The 22,175-nt window shown below is 45.6% G+C and overlaps 1 protein-coding gene across 1 annotated transcript in view; it reads right to left on the reverse strand.

Moving 5' to 3' along the window:
- Positions 1 to 220: 220 nt before the first annotated feature.
- The window catches only part of tiam2a (TIAM Rac1 associated GEF 2a), a 214,871-nt gene continuing 192,916 nt past the window's right edge, over positions 221 to 22,175 (reverse strand). Inside the window, 7 exon segments of the mRNA XM_072507711.1 lie at positions 221 to 1,956; positions 3,296 to 3,541; positions 9,925 to 9,993; positions 13,298 to 13,448; positions 18,056 to 18,180; positions 21,600 to 21,614; positions 21,617 to 21,755. Of these exon segments, the coding sequence (XP_072363812.1) occupies positions 938 to 1,956; positions 3,296 to 3,541; positions 9,925 to 9,993; positions 13,298 to 13,448; positions 18,056 to 18,180; positions 21,600 to 21,614; positions 21,617 to 21,755 (1,764 nt within the window). The 3' untranslated portion in view covers positions 221 to 937.

Raw genomic sequence — 22,175 nt, forward strand, 5'->3', positions numbered from 1 at the left:
CCATACCCTTATTGGAAGTTGCATGGCAGAAAATAAGGGATAACCAGATAAAAGGTAATTCTAAAGAAAAAAGGCTTAGCTCCTACAATACTTAATTATTCTAAACTCCTTCCCCCATTCCTACATTTCTTTATGGATTTCCTGATGCCAAATTAAACCTCATTTTTTGTATGGCAACTTTCCTTTGCAAAAAAAACCAGATGAACTGAAGATCACAACATTATCAAACAAACGTTTTATTAGCATCTAAAAACAGAATGCACCCAACATTCAAATGATTTTTTTTCAGCCGTTACTCACTGCAGTACGAGGGACAAATCACAAACATTTATTCTGGGGATTAACAGAGACCAGACTATAAGAGGATTTAAAATGTCTTTTTTTTTTACAAAACAGAAAAGTATTACAATTTTTTTTTCTACACCTCAGTACTGCACTGCTCACTGTGAATGGGCTAGGCGATTGCTGTCAACAGGATAAAACATAAAACAATAACTCATTTTCATCAAAGCATTAAATTTAAATACTGTAGCAGCTTCAGGGGATGGAAAAATTCAATTTATGCCCTTTTTTCAAGTATTACTGTAACCACTTTTATTCCATCCCAGCCGTAACAGCTACAAGTTCACCTTTCTTCCATAGGAAGGTCAATTAAAATTTTTTTTTGGCAAGCTATTATAATCTTCCTCAAATTAAAAGAAATGTGGGAGTTCTGGCCTCTAAGCATGAAAAAAAAATGTCGTTACCTACCGTGTTCAACTAAAGAACAACAGTCTGTACAGGTCAGTTGTACACATTAACTTCAGTTATTAGAGTGAAAGATGTACATCGGATTAAATTGTCTCGCAGACAACAGTGACTTTTCTCAAGTTCCAGTCAACCATTTTGTCCACTGCAGATGACCACCTATACAAAATACCGTCATATTGTTTGACGATTATGTCCCCTCAGTATCTGTGTTTTCGGTTACAGGTTGATTTTCTAAATCATCCTTCTCCTCGCTTTCATCTGATGGAGATGCAAGGCTCCCAGACACTTCTGGGTCATTGTTTGCAAGCTCCTTGTTTGGCGGCTGGCTGATTGTTTCTGAGAAATCACCATTTACCCGAGGCCGGTCGTCAGGTTTCTGGTGATCAGTGGTCCCTTGAAAATAGTCAAACCTATGCCGTGGAGGAACCCAGTGATCTTGCTCTCTGTCTCTTCCAAAACGGCTGCCATTTATATCTCGGCGAAAGCCAAAATCTCGGTCATCACGATCTCTCTGACGTTCCCATGGCCTGCTGCGATCATCAAGATCCCTGTGTGCTTCCTGGTCAAAACCTCGGTTCCACATTGGACCACTTCTGCCATCAAACCTGAAATTTCTTCCGCCATATCTTTCATGATCCTCGTGAAAACTTTTAGGACCTCCAAAGGGCAGAGCACGACGCTCGCGTTCATCAAAATCTCTTGAGCCCCATCTTTGGTCAGAACCAAACCCAAATTGATCCCGTCTTCCAAGATTGTCATTGTTATCCACTGGCGGGAAGCGATAATCTCGGTCACCTTCTTGTTGCATGTTGTCTCGCTGGAAGGAATGATCATTTCCAGCATTTCTTCTTTCATCTCCAGTAGCTTGGCTTGCATTAGTACTGCTGTCAGCACTGGGGATTCCAGATCTTGTAAATGCTCCTTCAAGCCTATTGAAGGAACCTCCTGGTGGAAAGGGAGCTCTGGACCCAGAATGAAGAGGTCCATCAATTGATAACGAAGGGGGCATGTTTGGCTGAGGTGGCATCAGCAATGGAAACCGTTGGCCTGGTGAAGGTGGCATCATTCCTGGACGCACATCCAGTGGGAGCACTCCAGGAATCCTTGGTCCAACCAGACTTGGAGGAGGCAAATTTGCTAATCCAGGTGCAGGTGTTGATGGTTGCATCCCCAGAACAGTCCCACTGGATACTGTACTTGGAGTTCCTGCAACAATAAGAACTCACAATAAATCTGATGCTTGTAGCCAGGTGTATACAATCATATTCTGTAACATGACAGAGTATATGGAAATCTATTACTGTTCTAAATTGGCAGCCCACAATCTTATTTTGTACTGTCCATGTTTAAAATTAATAAAATATTCCCCTGAGAAATCGTTCAAGATTACTTCAGCTTAGCTGCAGAAATAGATGTTAATGACGCAGGAAAATATAATCTTTCACAAAATCTGTTTCCATGTTTAGGGAACATTATAGTATAACCACTGAACACTTGGTTCTATTCAATTGAACTCTTATCACACATCACTTGCTTGTGAAACAAATAACCTGCGTGTAGATATTACCAATTTGACTTTGCTGTAAGCCCCAGGGCAGTAGTGCAGGCTGACCTAGTCTTCAAATTTCCCTTCAATGTGGAGAGCTCTGGTTGCTACTTTTGGATTACTGGAGATTGGTTAACTTGCTAACTGAAGAGCTAGTATCATATTATGCCATGGCACGATAAACTAATGAACAAATGCCACATCACTTGTTACCCACTTTTGAAATTGCAATAAATTCAATGTATTACATAGCTAGTAAGTAGTCTCACTGAACTGGGATTCAAATATTTGAGACCACTTGTATAAAAATCAATAGCTGATCTTGCACTCTGAATGTTCTAATTAACCTAAGATGAAATGAAGCAACTGCAAGAGATGATTGTATTCTTTTATAAAATGAGTACCTTTGGATGTGCTACACTGAGAACATTAAATTGCAACTCCTCCTGTTACACAGGCGAGTTAAAAGATCTTTAAGCTTTATCCCAAATAGTTGAACACAATACTTCAGATTGGCACAGTTGCAAATTACCCACAGTTTGACAGTTTATTAAAATACTAAAAGTCAAAAAAATTATCAATATCTCATTATTTCAACCAAATGTCGAGTTAATAGATTATATATTTTGCAGTAAATCACTAACTTCTAAACACTGTTACAATATTACAATTAGGGTAATACATTATGCATAAAAGTCAGCAATTGCAAACAATTATGGTGGAAAAAAATATTCAATGTTGCACGGAAGGAAAATATAAATTTCCCATTTCAAGGTGAAAACATAAAATTTGCATTTGCAAAACAAGAATCATTTCCTTTCGATCCAGTTCAGATGTATACTTTATTTGTATACCTAACCATCACCACAGCATGCAAACTTCACTAAAACAATTATCATTGCAGATAAGAAAATGCTGAAAATGTTAAATGTATTAACTTGAAACAAACTTCCTACTGTTATTAAAATGGCGTTATAATCATTTCAACAATGTACATACCTGGCCCAGATGTAGATATTGTTTCAGATGACGACGTTGGATTGCTTGAGCGTGATGACCCCAAGTCATTTGATCCAACTGGACCAGTTGAGAGGGGCTGTGTGCCAATTGGATTAAACATACCCCCTGGTGGAATAATAGGAGTTGGGAGATTGCTGTGCCCAGAGCCTATATGTGAAAGTAGGTTCCCAAACGGGGAATCCTTTGTACTGTCTTGGGTGTTGGAAAGAGGCGGGCAAACTAGAGCTGCAAAATAATTTTTTGGCACTGTTGTTAATTTTAGACAACAAACTTCAGAACAATCTTCAAACAAAGTCCAGTACAATCTATTTCATATCTACCAGTCCAGAATGCATGCATTCAGTGATGAACGTGGGCGAAGACAAAAGAGCTGAAAATTAGCGGGCGAATAAAAAGTCCAAATTTTTGTGACAAGGAATCATGTAATTATCGTACTTTTAATGATCTGTAGTGAATGCAAATACTTCCAGGACACTTCAAATAGATAGAATTATTAGACTTCAATAGGATAGGGACATTTGTTTTCTCTTTGTTTACCTTCTATTATCATCAAGATCGTGGACCAATGAATTTAATTCAAATCACCAGCTACCTGAGCATTCAATGCAGTTCGCGCATGTAACACAGGATGAAGTCCATACTAACAAGAGAACAAGACCCAGCTAGATCATGTACATGTGAAGCGAAGCGGAGGACTACAGCAACTCCTTCAAAACCTATTGTTCAATGTGACCACTTTCACAAGGGCAATTAGGGATTTGCAACAAATGCTGTCCTTGCCAACGATCCCCACATCACGTCATCGAATATATTTAAAATCTATTGAAAATGAACATGATCCTAAATGCCAGCAACACTAAATAGCAATAAAGCAGCATTTTAACATTTAGTATATAATTAAAGTTCACATTTTATAGAACATATAATACAGTATATAAAATTAAATTGGTTTTTAAAATACTTTACAAAAACAGGATTTTAAAAAATATCATGTGGTTTCAGACAAGCTCGCCAATTCCCTGGTGCCAAAAGATTCATCGACACACGCAGACATTCACAGTAATCAGCCCCATTCCCCTCACCCTGCAGACACCCCTCTCTCCAATCCTGCTCTCCACACTCACTCAGCATCCTCGCTGTCAAACTCCTCTGGCCTACCGAAGTCTGCTAAGACTCGGGCCACTGTTCTCCCCTCCCACCACTCATCAGCTGAACCCCAGAGACTTGGGCTCTGCTTCCTCCTCCTGGTGAACCCCAGGGCTCCAACAAGCAGCCAGCAGCAGATCACACCCCCCTGGTGGCTCCCCCGAACCTGAACCTGGCCCACTGCTGGCAGGAGCATTCCAGACTTTGAGACTCTCTTCCTGGCTTTGGCCATTTGGGAGGTGGAGCGGAGGAGAATTTTCTTTAAAAAAAGGAGTGGAATTCCATTATTCAAAAGTCGGAATTCTGCCAAATGATGAAAATGTCTCAATTCCTGATTTTATTCTCAACAAATAAAGTTACAATGCAATAGAATTGAAAACTACCTCTTATTTCAAGCTTACCTTTAATCAACCGTGTATAATCTTAGGCAACAAAAGCTATTAAAAATGGAAAAGTAGAGGGACTCCCGGTGGCAGCTATGAAGGAGTAAGTCACACATTTGGTGGCTCCCACACTGGTTGGACTTTTGGACCTTTTCCCCCTTTTTCTACCGGACTTGAATTGTAAAACGGATGTTAGTGGCATTTGTTTACTGAATTCTCACTTCGGTGCATGGAGAGAAGGACTAGAAGTGTTCGTAAGTGCAGAAACAAAAAGATAGAGAAGGCTTGGGCTGTAGCTGCAACAGAAGACAGCATGGCGGAGGTTTGGACCTCTGGCTTGTCGACCCAGTAGTCTATGGAGCAGCTGATTCAAGTCATTCAGGAAGGCTTTGCTACGCAGAAACGGGACTGCTTGGACCCGATAAAAGAGTCGATTGAACAGTTGGAGCATAGATTGGACGCCCAGGATCGGGCGATCCAGAAGGTGGAGAAGGCACTGGCAGAGCAGGAGGAGCATCAGACTGTGGTGGAGCTGGAGGTGGGGATGTTGAGGGACCAGCAGAAGAAGCTCCTGGAGCAGGTGGAGGACCGAGAGAATAGGTCCCGCCGGCAGAACCCAAGAATCGTCAGGTTCCCGGAGGGGCCCGAAGGAACGGACGCTGGGGCATACATCGCAGACATATTTGTGAAGCTGCTGGGGGATGGGGCATTCGCCCAGCCCTTGCGAGGTGGATCGGGCTCACCGAGCACTCGCGAAGAAGCCGCGAATGGGAGACCCCGCCTGAGGGCAATGAAGTGAGATTCCACAGGTTCTCGGATAAGGAGCGCATTCTACAGACACGGAGCTGTAAATGGGACCATAGCATCCTGCGGGTTTACCAGGACCTGAGTGTAGAGGTAGCCAGGAGGAGAGCAGGCTTCAACCAGATCAAGTCGATCCCTTTTTAAGAAAAAGGTGTAAGTTTGGACTGTTATACCCAGCCCATCTCTGGATCACGCATGAGGATCAGCACTTCTACTTCGAGTCGCCTGAGGACGCATTTGACTTTGCGAAAAAGGGCTGGTGATGGATTGAGAAAGAACTTGGCTGCAACGTTCATGTTGGGAAATTGTGTGGGGATTGTTTGATGTTGGAGTTTGTTTATAAGAGCGGGGGATGGGGGGGAAGTAGGTGGGAGACTATCTGGCGCCGGGGATGGGGGCCACCAAGCTAGCTGGGCGAGCTAGCTCTCGGAAGCGCAGTGGGGGGGGGGGGGGGTGCATGCATATGCTTGGTTTAGTAAAGGGGTTGGGTTACAGGGTGTTGTTACTGGGGGGGGGGGGGGTGAATGTTCTGCTGACGAGGGAGGGACTTGGGCTGAGGGACAGAGAGGAGGTTGGGGGCGGGGGCTACCTGGGGATGGACCGATGGAGGCGCAGAGCACGGGCTGGAGGGGGGCCTAAAAAAGGAGATGGGGGGGGGGGGGCAATGAGCCCCCCAACTAGACTGATGGCCTGGAATGTTTGTGGGTTAAATGGGCCGGTGAAAAGGGCATGCGTGTTCGCGCATCTTGGGGGATTGAAGGCGGACGTGGTAATGTTGCAGGAGACGCACCTTCGAGTAACGGACCAGGTTAGACTGAAGAAAGGCTGGGTCAGTCAGGTATTTCACTCGGGACTAGATTCAAAGACTTGAGGGGTTGCGATCCTGATCAATAAGTGGGTGATGTTTGAGGCGGGTAGAAGAGTCTCGGACGTGGGAGGTTGGTACATTATGGTCAGTGGGAAGCTAGAGGGGGTGCATGTGGTATTAGTAAATGTGTATGTGCCAATTTGCGATAATGTGGCGTTTATAAAGAGGATGCTGGGGATGATATCGGACCTGGTCTCGCACAGGTTGGTCATGGGAGGGGACTTCAACACAGTTATGGACCCTGGATTGGACCGGTCAAGCTCGAAAACAGGCAGGGTGCCAGCAATGGCAAAGGAACTAAGAGAGTTCATGGAGCTGATTGGGGGGGGGGGGGGGAAAGAGATCCATGGAGATTTGGGCAGCCGAGGGTGAAGGAGTTCGGAGTTCTCCTTCTACTCACACGTGCATAAAGTGTATTCCCGGATTGATTTCTTTATTTTGAGCATGGCCTTGCTGTCTGGGGTGCTGGACACGGCATACTCGACGATTACAATCACAGACCATGCTCCACCGCTGCTGAAATTTTCCCCGTGTCATTGACCTGAAGGTTAGTAAAGACAGTAACCGGCGCCCGCACTGGAGGTTGGATGTGGGACTTTGGCGGATGAAGGGGTTTGCGAGCGGCTGAGGAAATGTATTCGGAGCTACCTGCAGGTCAATGACACGGGGGAAATTTCAGCAGCGGTGGTGTGGGAAGCACTGAAAGCAGTGGTCAAGGGGGAGCTGATCTCGATCCGGGCCTATGGGGAGAAGGTGGACAGGGCAGAGATGGACCTACGGGTAAAGGAGATACTACAGATTGATGAGGTATGCGGAGACCCCAGAGGCAGGGCTTTTAAGAGAACGGCGGAGGCGAGCATGCTGGCCACAGGGAGGGCGGTGGAGCAGCTGAGAAAGGCGAGGGGGAGATCTATGAACATGGAGAGAAGGCCAGCAGAATGCTTGCACGGCAGCTTAGGAAGAGGGAGGCAGCTAGGGAGATAGGGAAAGTAAAGGACGGAGATGGGAACCTGGTTGGTGATTCAGTAGGGGTGAATAAGGCTGTACAGGTCGGAACCCGCTACGGTGCCGGAGGGGATGAGGCACTTCTTGGAGGGGCTGAATTACCCAAAGGTGGACGGGGAGCAGGTAGAAGGGCTGGGGGCCCCAATCGGGCTGGAAGAGATAGTGGAGGGCTTGAAGGCCATGCAGGCAGGTAAGACCCCGGGTCCGGACAGGTACCCAGTGGAGTTTCATAAAACGTTTTCTCGGGGATTTTGGTGGCCGGTGTTGTTGAGGATGTTCAATGAGGCAAGGGAAAGAGGGGCGTTGTTCCCGACGATGTCACAGGCAACGATTTAGCTGATTCTTAAGCGGAACAAGAACCCGGAGCTGTGTGGGTCCTACAGGCCGATCTCCCTGTTGAATGTAGATGCCAAGTTGCTGGCCAAAATCTTGTCTTCTAGGATCGACGTTATTGGGGAAGACCAGACGGGGTTTGTTAAGGGCAGGCAGTTGGTGGCCAATGGAAGAAGGCTGTTAAATGTGATCATGATGCCCCTGGAAGGTAGGGAGGTAGAGGTAGTGATCGCAATGGATGCAGAAAAGGCTTTTGAACGGGTAGAATGGGACTATCTGTGGGAGATACTGGGACGGTTCTGGTTCGGGCGGGCTTTATTGACTGGGTCAGGTTACTGTATCAGGCTCCTGTGGCAAGTGTACAGACGAATAGGACAACATTGGACTATTTTAGACTGCACCGGGGGACGAGACAGGGTTGCCCCCTCTCCCCACTGTTGTTTGCGCTGGCTATAGAGCCGTTGGCTATTGCTTTGAGAGCCTCGAGGGGCTGCAGAGGACTGATCCGGGGGGGGGGGGGGGGACGACGACGACACAGAGTGTCGCTCTATGCGGATGACCTGCTTCAGTACGTTTTGGATCCAATAGAGGGGATGGAAAAAGTCATGAGGACTCTAGGGGAATTTGGCTTGTTTTCAGGATATAAGCTATAAGCTTAATATGGGAAAGAGTGAGATGTTTGTGGTCCAGGCGAGGGGACAGGAGAGGCGACTGGGAGAGCTGCCGTTTAGGTTAGTGGAGGGAAGCTTTAGGTACCTAGGCATTCAGGTGGTGCGGGAATGGGACCGGCTGCATAAATTGAATCCGGTGGACCAAATGAAGGACGATTTTCGGAGATGGGACGTGCTTCCGTTGTCTCTGGCTGGGAGGGTGCAAACGGTGAAGATGACGGTCCTCCCGAGATTCCCATTTGTATTTCAGTGTCTACCCACCTTTCTTCCGTGGTCCTTTTTTAAGTGGGTCAACAGAGTGATCACGGGCTTCGTCTGGGCGGGCAAGACCCCGCGAGTAAGGAAGGTAATGCTTGAGTGCTGCCAAATTTTAGCAACTATTACTTGATGGCTAATATAGCCATGATCACAAAGTGGGTGGTAGGGTGGGGTCGGCATGGGTGCGTATGGAGGCGGCTTCGTGTAAGGGCACCGGTTTGGGGACGTTGGTAACTGCGCCTCTGCCGTTCCCGCCGGCACGGTACTCCACCAGTCCAGTGGTGGTGGCAGCCCAGAGAGTGTGGGGCCAGTGGAGGCGGCATGTGGGAGCATCGGTTTTGGCCCCAATCTGTGATAATCACCGGTTTGCCCCGGGGAGTGTGGACGGGGGGGGGGGGGTTCCGGTTATGGCGGAGAGTAGGGATTGAGAGGATGGGAGATATATTCATGGAGGGGAGCTTTCAGAGTGTGAGGGCGTTAGAGGAAAAGTTTGGGTTGGCGAGGGGAAACAAATTCAGGTATCTGCAGGTGCGGGACTTCCTTCGTAAACAGGTGTCAACCGTCCCGTTCCTACCGCTAAGGGAGATTCAGGACAGGGTAGTTTCCAGAGGGTGGGTAGGAGAAGGGAGCGCCTCGGACATTTATAAGGAGCTTATGGGGTCGGAGGAGAGGCAGACCGAGGAGCTGAAGTGCAAGTGGGAGGAGGGGCTGGGAGGTGAGATAGAGGATGGTCTGTGGGCAGATGCGTTGAGTAGAGTCAACACGTCCGCAACATGTGCCAGGCTCAGCCTGATACAATTTAAGGTTGTTCACCGGGCTCACAAGACAGTGGCCCGGATGAGCAGACTCTTTGGAGTGGAGGACAGGTGCGCAAATTGTGCGGGAGGACCGGCGTACCATGTCCACATGTTTTGGACATGTCCAAAGCTTAGGGGATTTTGGGGTGGAGTAGAGAGTAGTTTAGATTAGAGTAGGGGGTCAATAAAGGTGGTACCTGTACTAGAGGTAAATGGCTTTTGCACTATGTTTATGGTTTCATGTATATTGCTTATTTTGCTGTTGATACTATACCAAAAATACCTCAATAAAATGTTTATTAAAAAAAAATAAAGCACCCTTAAATAATTTAATTATACTCACAGGTTTGTACTGGAGGAATAGAAGGCCCAACAACTGGAGGTGGAACAACTGGGGGCGGTGGTAAGTAACCTGCATGTGGGATTAAAAGTAACCCTTCAGTTTTGCAACTTATAATTTTTTTTGCTTTACCCAAATCAGATAAAGATCTATTAGATTAGTTCAACTAAATCAATATTCATGATATTCATAAAAGCAAAAACAGAAAATGTTGGACAATCTCAACAGGTCTGACAGTGAGGGCTGGTTTAGCTCAGTGGGCTAAATAGCTGGTTTGTGACGCAGAACAAGGCGGCCAGCAGCGCGGGTTCAATTCCCTAACCAGCTTACCCAAACAAGCGCCGCAATATGGCGACTAGGGGCTTTCACAGTAACTTCATACTTGTGACAATAAAAGGTTATTATTATTATGTGAAGAGAGAAGGGAGCTAATTACATTTCGTGTCTGGATGATTCTTTGTTCATAATAACTCCGTCCAAACCAATATTATACAGTAAAGGGTTCAATTTATGCAAATGACTAATAAATCATCTTGCATGTATTAAATAGTACTGGCTTTACAAAAAAATCAAGTCAAGAAGGCATGAACAAATTTCATAGCATTTGTTGCACTTTCATTACATAATTTTAGAGTTGAGGCAGTTATAGAAAAGCAAGCTCACTCCTTTCTAGTTATATACTCTACTTTATCAGCTACCAAAATAAACACAAAAAGGAACATTGTAACAATAGTCTTTAACTCTCCTTTCCCTCATTTGAAAGTTGTCTAAAGTGATATGCATCACCCTTAACTCATACTAAAATTTAAATCATGCAGTAAAACCGAATGATCAGCAGCCATATATATGTTACAACAGCATTAACAAATAGAAGCAAAGAATAAATAAGAAAACATATTTTTCCAAACAATTTATAATCCATGATTCTTCAAATCGGATTGCATCTACTATGGCAAACTAATCACCGAAATGAATAATATGATAACTTGGAGGAAGAGGACAATAGACAACTATAACGGAACAGAAAACATTGCAGGACAGTCAGCACCTGTAATCGGAATCAATTATGGGAATGACCTTGAATGTAATCCCTTGAACAAACAATAAAGATCAATACCATAAACTTTGACCCCCACCAAGGCTTGAGGCCCAAATGTTAATGATTTTCTCTTCTCAGTACTGGCAGATCAACTGTGCGCCTCCTATTTCTATTTTAATTTCTGATCTATTGTATTTACAGTTAATTCTCCCCCTCCTCACCTCTCTATTCTTCTTTATTTCCACATCTTTCTGCTTGGGACTCTCCTGTGTATTTTCTTCTGGAACTATTTGCATTCTTTTGCCTTCTGACCCATTATCTTTACTTCACTGATAATATTTTATGTCAGTTAATAATTTTCTACAAGGCAGTCCGCAAGTTAAAAAACTTCATTTCTGGGATTGGCTCATCCATTTATTTTCCTACACCCTTCCATTTAGTTTTTAATTCAAAAAACAGACTACATACCCAAAATGTCACTAACCATTCTCGTTTCTTTAGGGTCTTACTGACCAGCTGCATATTTTGGCATTTTCTACATTTCTTTTAATTCCCAGCGTCTGTGGGTTCATTCTGTTCATTAGCTTTACAACTAATATTATTTACTTTGATGTACAATATACAAATTGTTTGCAATAATGACCAAGTAATATAAACGGATTCTGATGTACTATTACTGGGCGGCGAATGCAGTGAAGGTTCAGGGATCGAATAGGAAGGCGGAGGCTCTGTGGGTTAGTACGTAGGCGGGTTCACATCAGGGGTCGGGGTTGCGGGTGCTGGTAACGGTGCCGCTCACATTGGTTCCAGGAAGTATTCAGTGAGTCCGTTGGTGGTGGACACACTGAAGATTTGAAGTAGTTTTGGCAGCATTTTAGGTGGGGGCGGCGGGATGGATGAGAGGTTCCTGGGATGGGAAGAGGGGGGCATCAGGGAGATGAAGCATTTGTTTCTGGGAGGCGGTTTGCAAGCTTGGAGAAACTGAATGAGAAGTTCAGGTTGGCTCGAGGGGAGAGTTTCTGGTACCTGCAAGTGCAGGACTTGGCGAGGAAGGTCTTCCTGACCTTCCTGATAGCACCTGACTCCTTGTTGTTGGAGGAGGCGCTGACAGCAGGGGGGTCATCTCATTGCATTTATGGGAGGATTTTGGAGGAGGATAAGGTATCCATGGAGGGGGTTAAGGCTAAGTGGGAGGAGGAGTTGGGGACGGCGTTGGAGTAGTGATTGGGGCGTGAGGTGCTGCGGATGTTGAATGCCTCAACTTTGTGTGGGAGGTTGGGGCCGAGAGCTGAAGGTGGTGTACAGAGCTCACTGTATGAAGTTAAGGATGAGTCTGTGGTTTGAGGGGGTGGAGGACATCTGTGAGCAGTGTGGGAGGGGTCCTGCGAATCATGTGCACATGTTCTGGTCCTGCCCGAAGCTAGAAAGATGCCTAGACTTCGCCTCGTTGATTGCTCACAGGCGGGTCTTATTGGTGTGGAGGTCAGCTATTCCACCCCATGCCTCGACGTGGCGGGGATGGGGGGAATCTGCTGGAGTTCTTAGCCCTGGAGAAGGTGAAATTTGCTCAAGTTTCGGGTGGGGGGGGGGGGGGGGGCGGAGAGGAGAAAGAGACGATGGGTTCCACAAAAGCTGCTTGTTCATTCTGCAATTGAGAGTTGGGGGGAGGGGGCAGTTGGCGGGCTGATTGAGCACACTGAACTCTGCCCCGTCCCCCACAAATCACTAACAGCTCTCGTATTGCTCAAATGTTCACCCTAGGGTCACATGAAGTCTGAGGTATTACAATGGGGTCTCACTGAGCAAATTTGTGAAGTATTGGTATAACTAATCTACTGTCAAAATGCTCATTTTTTAAGCAATAAAATTAGAGGATTTCTATCATTTGTAAGGGCCACACATCAACATCATCATCAAACAGTGGCAAAATCTTTTGCTTTATCTACATTATCAAGTGTCATCAAATGTAACAGTGGCAAGTGCTTATTGGGTCTATCAGCGGAAAAAGGAGCCCCAAACTTACAACAAACAAATTGAAAGGTTATTTCAAGCATTATTACAATCTGTCAGCAAAGTTGCGTGGCAAATTGGAATTCCAACACAAAGTACAACAGTGAAGGGTGGCTGTTTACTTCCATAATTCTGCAAATGCTGAGCTATCAAATGCAGCCATGTCGCTACAGTGATGCGTTTTGATTATTAATATTTTATTAATGCCGGGAAACAATGCAAAATGGTGGGAAACCAAGTCCAAGTAGATTACAACTTAATTTGTCCAGGTTTAATATGGGGAACCAACACTGCACACAGTAGAGCTCAAAACCAATCATTCTGTACCTGGAGGTGGTTGTGAAGGATTAAAGCTATGCCGCAAGAATGGAGGTGGTGGAATGGCCGGGTTGAAGCCTGGAGGAGGTATGGACATTGATACAGGAAAGGCTGGTGGCTGCACCATACCAATTGCTGAAACAGTTGGAGTCACTGGGATCTGAAAACAAATTACAATTAGTTGTGCAAAGAATGAAAATGTTGATGTTCTATTCCTCACATTGTGTAACTAATTTAAAAAACACATAAGTCACAAATTTAGATTACCGGAACTGGGATTTTGAAAATTGCAATGCACCCTGAACACAACTCAGAATATATTTTTCCTTCAAGTCCAGTTATAGTCATTTATAGTCAAGGTATCAAAGTTTTTACAGCCTAATGTATTTAAACTCTTACTGTGACAAACACAAGCTCATACATTAAGTAATAGGATGCCAACTTTATCAGGTCACTGTGGGATAAGTTCGAGTTGACACAATGTACACTCAAGTAAATTGTACTTTGATTTATCTGATACTTTCTTTATATAATGAGGCAGACTGACTGAAATTATGTCCCAACATTTAACTTGGCAGTCTGACAGCACTGCACACCTCAAAGGCACCCCAGAAGTAAGGTGTTGGTTATGCAGAACTATGGATGTACATAGCATTCTCAAGCACAAGGTATGAACTAAAAAGTCACTACACATCATATTAAAAGACAAAAGTGAAAATTGTTTAAAGTACTTCACATCTATACAATTTCAAAGTTCCCTCCACGTAGCTACATCCTACCCATCAAGTGACACATTTTTAGCTTCCATGCAGCTCTGGCATTTGAAACTGCCGTTCGTACAGATATAACAACTTGTTCAACTGTAATTCAGTGTCAGCACTCTTATTTTTGGTTTCACGTCTCACTCCAGAAACTTGAGTACACAATCTAGGCTTACACACTACTGAGGGTGTGCTGCATTATCACTGGTGCTGCCAGGTATACAGGCCCTGTGGATGTCAAATATCCCGTGGTACAGACGGAGACTGCAGGCAGAACTGGGGTGCTAACCACGAGTAGGGCCATGGAACAACTTAGGAAGGCAAGGGGAGTGGTGTATGAGCATGGGGAGAAGGCCAGCAGATTGTTAGCGCAGCTACTCAGGAAGAGGGAGGCAGCCAGGGAAGTAAGTAGAGTGGTGCTCAGGAAAGGGAGCAGAGTGGGGGACCCGTCAGGACTGAATATGGTATTTCAGGACTTTTATAGTAAGCTGTAGACTTCAGAACCCCCGGAGGAGATGAAACGGTTCCAGGAAGGACTAACCTTCCCAAAAGTAGGCGGGGGACTAGTGGACGGGCTGGGGCCCCCGATTAGAGCAGAAGAGGTACTGGGGGCCTAAAGGCCATGCAGTCTGGGAAAGCCCAGGGACCGGATGGATACCCATAGAGTTTTACAATAAGTTCTCGGAGATAGTGGGACCGGTCCTGACTAGGGTGTTTAATGAGGCGAGGGACACTGCCTCCGACGATGTCGCAAGCCACCAACTCGCTGATATTAAAGCGGGACAAGGACCCGGAATCCTGTGGGTCATACAGGCCAATCTCCCTGATCAATGTGGACACCAAGCTCCTGGCGATTAGAATGGAGGACTGCGTAGCGGAGGTGATTGGGGATGACCAAACTGGGTTTGTGAAAGGCAGGCAGCTGACAGCCAACTTGAGAAGATTGCTTAATGTGATTATGATGCCCCCGACGGGCAAGGAGGTGGAGGTAGTGGTAGCAATGGACGCTGAGAAGGCCTTCGACCGGGTGAAGTGGGACTATTTGTGAGAGGTACTTGGACGGTTTGGTTTCGGGGAGGGACTGATTAATTGGGTCAGACTATTGTACCAGGGCCCAAAAGCTAGCACACGGACGATCAGGATAATGTCAGATTACTTCAGACTACATCGCGGGACCAGACAGGGATGCCCACTCTCCCCGTTGCTGTTCGCACTGACAATAGAACCGTTGGCGAATGCGCTGAGAGCTGCAAAGGGGTGAAAGGGAATGACTTTGGGGGGGGGGGGGGAAGAGAGTGAGAGAGAGAAGCACAGGGTCTCTCTTTATGCGGATGACCTGCTCCTGTACGTGTCGGACCCACTGGCTGGGATGGAAAATATACTGGAAACATTGAGGAAGTTTGGCCGGTTTTCAGGGTACAAATTAAATATGGCCAAGAGTGAGATGTTTGTAGTGCAGGCAAGGGGCCAGGAGAATAGGCTGAATGAGCTGCCATTTAGGCTGGTTGGGGAAAGTTTCCGGTACTTGGGGATACAGGTGGCACGAGACTGGGGCACGTTACACAAGTTAAATTTGACTAGAGTGGTGGAACAAATGAAGAGGGAGTTTCAGAGATGGGATGCACTCCCACTGTCACTTGCGGGGAGGGTGCAGATAGTAAAGATGACAATCCTCCCTAGATTCCTGGTCATCTTCCAATGCCTCCCAATCTTTATCCCACGGTCCTTCTTCAAAAGGACCGGCAAAATCATCATGAGCTTTGTCTGGGCGAGAAAATCCCCACGGGTGAGGAAGGCGATGCTTGGAAGGAGCCGCAGCGAAATTGGCATTGCCGAATCTGATCAACTACTACTGGACGGCTAACATAGCCATGATAAGGAAGTGGACGGTGGGTACGGGGTCTATCTGGGAGCAGGTGGAGGGGGCTTCGTGCAGGGGCACCAGTTTGGCAGCCCTGGTCACGGCTCCCTACCGCTTGCGCCGGCCAGGTACTCCACCAGCCCGGTAGTGGGGGCGGCCCTGCGGATTTGGGGCCAGTGGAGAAAGCATGCAGGGGAGGTGGGTATGTCGGTCTGGGCTCCAATTTGTGATAACCATCGATTCGCCCCCGGGAACATGGATGGGGGGTTTCGAACATGGCGGCGAGCGGGGGTGAGGAGGATGGGCGATATGTTCCTGGAGGGGAACTTTGCGAGTTTGAGGGATTTGGAGGAGAAAGCTGGGCTGGAAAGGGGAAATGACTTTAGGTACCTACAGGTGCGGGACTTTGTACGCAGACAGGTCCCATCCTTCCCACGCCTCCCGCCAATAGGGATCCAGGACAGAATAGTCTCTAAAGGAGAAGGACGAGAGGGTAGAGTCTCGGATATTTACAAGGTGCTCATGAAGGGAAAAGAGTCCCAGACGGAGGAACTGAAACTCAAATGGGAGGAGCTCGGCGGGGAGATGGAGGACGGGGTATGGGTGGAAGCTCTGAGTAGGGTAAACTCAACCGCAACATGTGCCAGGCTCAGCCTGATTCAGTTTAAGGTCGTTCACTGGGCCCACATGACGGTGGCTCGGATGAGCAAATTCTTTGGGGTAGAGGACAAGTGCGCTAGATGCGCGGGAGGACCAGCGAACCACGTTCACATGTTTTGGGCATGTCCTAAGCTTAGGGAGTACTGGGAGGGATTTGTGGGGGTCATGTCCTGGGTGCTGAAAACAAGGGTGGTGATGAGTCCAGAGGTGGCAATTTAGGGGATTTCGGAAGACCCGGGAGTTCAGGGGGAGAAAGAGGTCGATGTTCTGATAGCCTGGCAGTGAATACTGCTGACATGGAGGGTCTCAAAACCCCCAAAGACCGAACTATGGCTTTCGGACATGTCAAGTTTTCTGGGTATGGAAAAAAATCAAGTTCGCCTTGAGGGGATCTGTATTGGGGTTCACCCGAACGTGGCGACCATTCATCGACTTCTTCGCAGGAGAGTGAACGTCAGCAGGGGGGGGGGGGGGGGGGGGGGGGGGAAGAGATTAGAGTAGAGTAGGAGGGATAAATAGGCAGGTAGTGTCTATGGGAGAGGAGCGGGTACGTGCATTATGGTTTGGTTGAAGTGTTGGGTTTTTTGTTGATGTTTGCATTATTTCTGTAATCTGTAGCTGTTTACAATGCCAAAAAATACTTCAATAAAATTGTTTGTTAAAAAAATCATTCCGTGATACAATTTTTACCAACAGCAAGCATGTTCTTCCCCAATGACCTGGCCAATATTTATTCCTCAACCTTGATAACTAAAAATAATCTGCTCATGATCACACTGCTGTTTGTGGAACCTTGGTTGCTGTGTTTTGGCATCACTAAAGTGCCTATCCATGAGCAGTACATTGGCTGTCAAGCTTTCTGGATCGCCCCAAGATAGTGAAAGGTACCATATAAATGTAAGTCTTTCTTGTATGATAAATTTCCCACATGTCTTGGAGCAGATTCACAAACAAACCCAGAGATCAATTGTTTGGGCAGCTTGAATGTTATTTTAAAGTGCCCAAAATGAGAAAAGTGTGGTTTCTACTGTCCATATTTAGCCCATATTAGGTTGTTTCAGCACATGCACTTTCAGTTTTGCAGTATCAATTTCAACAATTTGTTCCCAGATACAAGGGGAAATCCGAATTTCCATGAGATAAAATGTATATCATTGACACCTCCCAAGGCAATTTTGAAATTATATTTATAAATGAGTTGCACTTTACACTGAAGGCACAACTTTTCACAGTAACTTCATACTTGTGACAATAAACGGTTATTATTATTATACAGACACCTTCATTATCAGTGTCATAAACAGTAGAATTCAGTTCCCAATTTAATGGCTCAAGGTTATGAGGCTTTTCTTACTTATGGAAGAAACTTACATTCTCTATTTGCTGTGCTACCAAAATAGCTTGTACAACTAGCACATTTCACAAAATGAATGATAAAATAAAACCATGGAAGTGCAATTTCTAAATATTAAATAATGCTGGTACCTGGACAGGCAGCATAGTGACAGCTTGAGTGAATGTCTCTCCTTGTGATGTTGGTTGAGTGTTATCAGTAGTTACAGGTTGGGGCACATTCTCCTTTACAGGCTCAGAGCTCCTCGACTCCCACTCTGAAATATAATGTTAGAATGTTACTTTGGCAATAGATTACAGAATGTCTCACTGCAATTTAAATGGACAAATTACTTTTCTTTAAAACACAATTTACATCTCTTAATTTCCACTTTTTCGGTTTGAAAAATGTTGCCATTTGCAGTGTTAAGAAATTAAAAAGAAAACACACTTTCAAACAAGTTGTAAGTAACGTTATGAACAACTAAAATCTAGAACTGTTAACAGCACTCACAAATATCACTGAGCAAAAGGTTGCAAGAGATGGTTATGAAGATCATCCGATAAATAGACCAAAAAATAATTCAAAATAAACATGAGCTACATGTCTCTTTCTAGAGTACTAAGACTAAATTCTTCCTGAAGGAGATGGAGTAGAACAGGGAAAAGATTAAGTGACACTGTCTGATCACATCCTGACTGAATCGTGATCGCAGCCAGTAGACGCTTTCGGGGGTAAATTGTTTGCAAGAGCTATTGACATTATACGATTTATGTTATTGATGTATTTCTACTCATGCAAAGCTCATCCTGGTCAGACAGCACACACAACATTTTTGTGTCTGGCTTGAAACCAGATTTTCTTTTACGAGTTGTCCTAGCTTCAAAGTGGGAAGCTGGGGTCAGCTAAAGAGGAATTAATCAGTAAAAATGTTTCAGAAGTTTACATTTAAGTAAGTTGAGATTTTCCATCACTCATGGGTATAAACCTTATCCTATTTAAATTCCCTGAACTTAACAATCTGCATCCTAGTGTTTTAAAAGAGAGGTAGTTGCAGAGATAGTAGATGCATTGGTTTGAAGTTCCAAAATTCCTATATTACTAGAACAGTTCCTAAGGATTTTAAGGTAGAAAAACATAACCCCATTCATTTAAGAAAGGAAGAAGAGAGAAAGACGGTGAATTAATATAGGTCAGTTAACCTATCAGTAGTGGGCAAAATGTATAGCACTTAGAAAATCATAACATGACGAAGCAGAGTCAGCATGGAGTTCTGAAAAGGCAAGTTGTGTTTAAAAAAATGAGTTTTTGAGAATGTAACAGGTAGGATGGATAAAAGGAAACCAATGGATGTAGTGCATTTAGATTTTCAGAAAGATTTGAGGTAACATGCCGACAGAAGAGATTATTATAGGAAATTAAGAGTCTTGGCATTGGGGATAATATAGGGACAAAATCAAGAGCAGGTACATTCAGAAAACTTTTACTGGTTGTAGAACTGTAACTGGTGGTGTACAGCAAGGATCAGTACTTGGGGGTGTGTAACTATTTACAATCTACATTAATGAGTTAGATAAGAGTACAGAGTGTAACATATCCAATTTCATTGACAATATAGTTAGGGTGGGGGTGCAAAGATGCTGCAGAGGAATATGAATGGGCTAGAAACACAGCAGGTGGAATAGAACGCACTAAGTGTGAACAGACTGGAAAGTGTTGACAATCAGAGGGACTAGTGTTCTTGAACATGAATCAGAGTGCTAACAAGCAGATACAGCAAGCAATTATCCTGGTTATTTTAGGTATGCTAGCTTATGTTTACAACGAAATTGGAGTAACTGAGTCTTACAACAAATTATACCAGGGCATTGGTACGGAGAAACATGTGGTTAGTGTGCAATTTTGGTCCCTCACTCGAGAGGCGTAACCGCCCCACCCCCCCCCCCCCCCCCCCCCCCCCCCCCCCCGCCCCCACATCCTTTACAGAGATCGCAACAAACATTGTAGATTGATTCTTGGGATGAAGGGAATGTCTTCGAAGACAGACAAGAGTAGAATAGACCTATATTCCGCGCAGGCTTTTTAAGAATGGGATTATCCATTTCAAATAGAGAAATCTTCATCGGCCCAACGTCTGAATCGGGAAACGTGATGCGAGCAGAGAATCGCACGAGTGGAAAATCATGGTCGACTCCATGCGCCCGACAGAATGCCATGCTCCGGTGCCTCGACAGTGGCGGTAATACGTCTCTACTCCGCATGTACAGAAAACGTCGTTGGCCATATTAGCCTGACCCGGTATTCCCCAGGGCTCTCCACAATGCTCCACCCCCACCAAAAGGAATTACCAACTGCGAAATTCACTTGTGGTCTTAAATATCTGGAAACAGGCACATTGGCTGCTGAGGGAGGGAGAGGGGGTACGAAAAATGTCCAACGTCGCTATAGTGTGCCGACAGTTGTGCCGCTGGTCGGGGGCTTCTGCCAGGGCTGGGAAGTAGCGGGGGTGTGGGTGGGGGGGACAGGAGGTGGGCTGTGCAGTCGGGTACGGAACAACATTTCCCTAGCCTGCAAGGCAGCCAGGAGGGCTGCGCACGTTGCTCAATGCCCAGTAAACCTTAGTGCCATGGGTGCCTCCCACAGGTACCTATTGGCCCCAGCTGACCCATCAATAAGGTGGGTGGCCATGTGCGCAAGGCTCAACCGTACGCAACTAAAAGTGATACATAGAGTCCACTTAACAAGAACTCGAATGAGTTGGTTCTTCCCTTAGGTGGAGAACAGACGGTGAGCGGTGCCAAGGAGCCCGGCCAACCATGCCCACACGTTCTGGTCTTGCCCCAGACTTGATGGGTACTGGACAGCCTTCTTTGAGGCAATGTCCAAAGTGGTGGGGATGAGGGTGGAGCATGCCCGAAAGTGGCAGTCTTCAGGGTATCAGACCAGCCAGATCTATTTATAGGGAGGAGGGCGGACACCCTTGCCTTTGCCTCACTGATCGCCTAGCGGTAGAATCCTGTTCGGCTGGCGATCTGCAGCACCACCCAAAGCTGCAGACTGGCTGTCCAACCTCTCAGAATCTCTCCAAATGGAGTAAATTAAATTGGCCATCCAAGGATCGGACGACTGCTTCCACAGAACGTGGGAGCCATTCATCCAATTGCTCCGGGACCTGTTTGTGGCCAACGAACAAGCAGAAGAATAGCCAAGAATCAGAGGAAAGTAGCCCCCAAGGCGTGAGATGGAGAGAAAGACCCAGGAGGAAGAAGGGGAGGCGGGGGGGGTGGAGGGGAAAGCAGCTAAACCCATGAAAAAAAGAAAGGTGAACCACAGGAGGGGGGGGGGGGGGGGAGAGGGGAAGGAGAAAGAGGAGACAGGGAACAATAGAGGAGAGCCGGGGGGGGGGGGGGGGGGGGGCAGAGAATGAAAGCCGGAAGGAGAGCACGGGAAACGACAACAAACTCGGCAAATACAGTAACAGAGAGCAAGAAAATACGGGACGAACGGCCGAAACGGAGGTGAACGTGCAACAACGGCAGCGAAAGCCGTCCGGGAGAAGTAACACACAACACCAGATCCATTCTCGTATTGAAAACCCAAGGAACAGACAACCTCCTGAAATGAAAAAATGCAGAAAAATAAAACATGCATCAGAGACCTTTGATATGCCACTAAGATACAATGATGATCCCATACCACTATTAACAGTTCCTGGTCAATCATGCCTCCCTCTGAAAAGCTGTCCAAATCATCTAATTTCAACTTTTCCCAAGGAATATATGTGACTCCAAGGTCGACATCCCAGAACTGCTTATATTCCGGTTTCACACCTTTGTTTAGAGCCCAAGCAATCTAAGGAAAAGAGAAGATAAAAGCAGATTAAACAAAAATACCAAGACATTCAAGATAAGAGTACAATACAGAGTTCATATCTGCATTTTGGTACTTTTAGTTCCTTAATTATGTTAAATTTGTATATTTGTTACCATTTAACAAAGCATTCCTGGAGTACATAAAATAATGGATCAGGATTATAAGCACCAAGTTAGTTCTTCAGTAATTCTTCCTTGACAAGTGGTGTTATTTCCTGTTAAGAACTGACCAGGTAGTGTGATCTCAAGGATTAGTCTAGCTATGGTGCCCGAATTCTTTGGAGATATACAATACAAAGATGTCAAACTTCTGAAACAGTGACTCAACCATGTACTACTAAAATGTTTTGAAACCAATAGGGAACTATGACTGAACAACACAAGGCCTGAACTAATCATC

The sequence above is a fragment of the Scyliorhinus torazame genome, chromosome 1, assembly GCF_047496885.1.
Source record: "Scyliorhinus torazame isolate Kashiwa2021f chromosome 1, sScyTor2.1, whole genome shotgun sequence".
Lineage (NCBI taxonomy): Eukaryota > Metazoa > Chordata > Chondrichthyes > Carcharhiniformes > Scyliorhinidae > Scyliorhinus > Scyliorhinus torazame.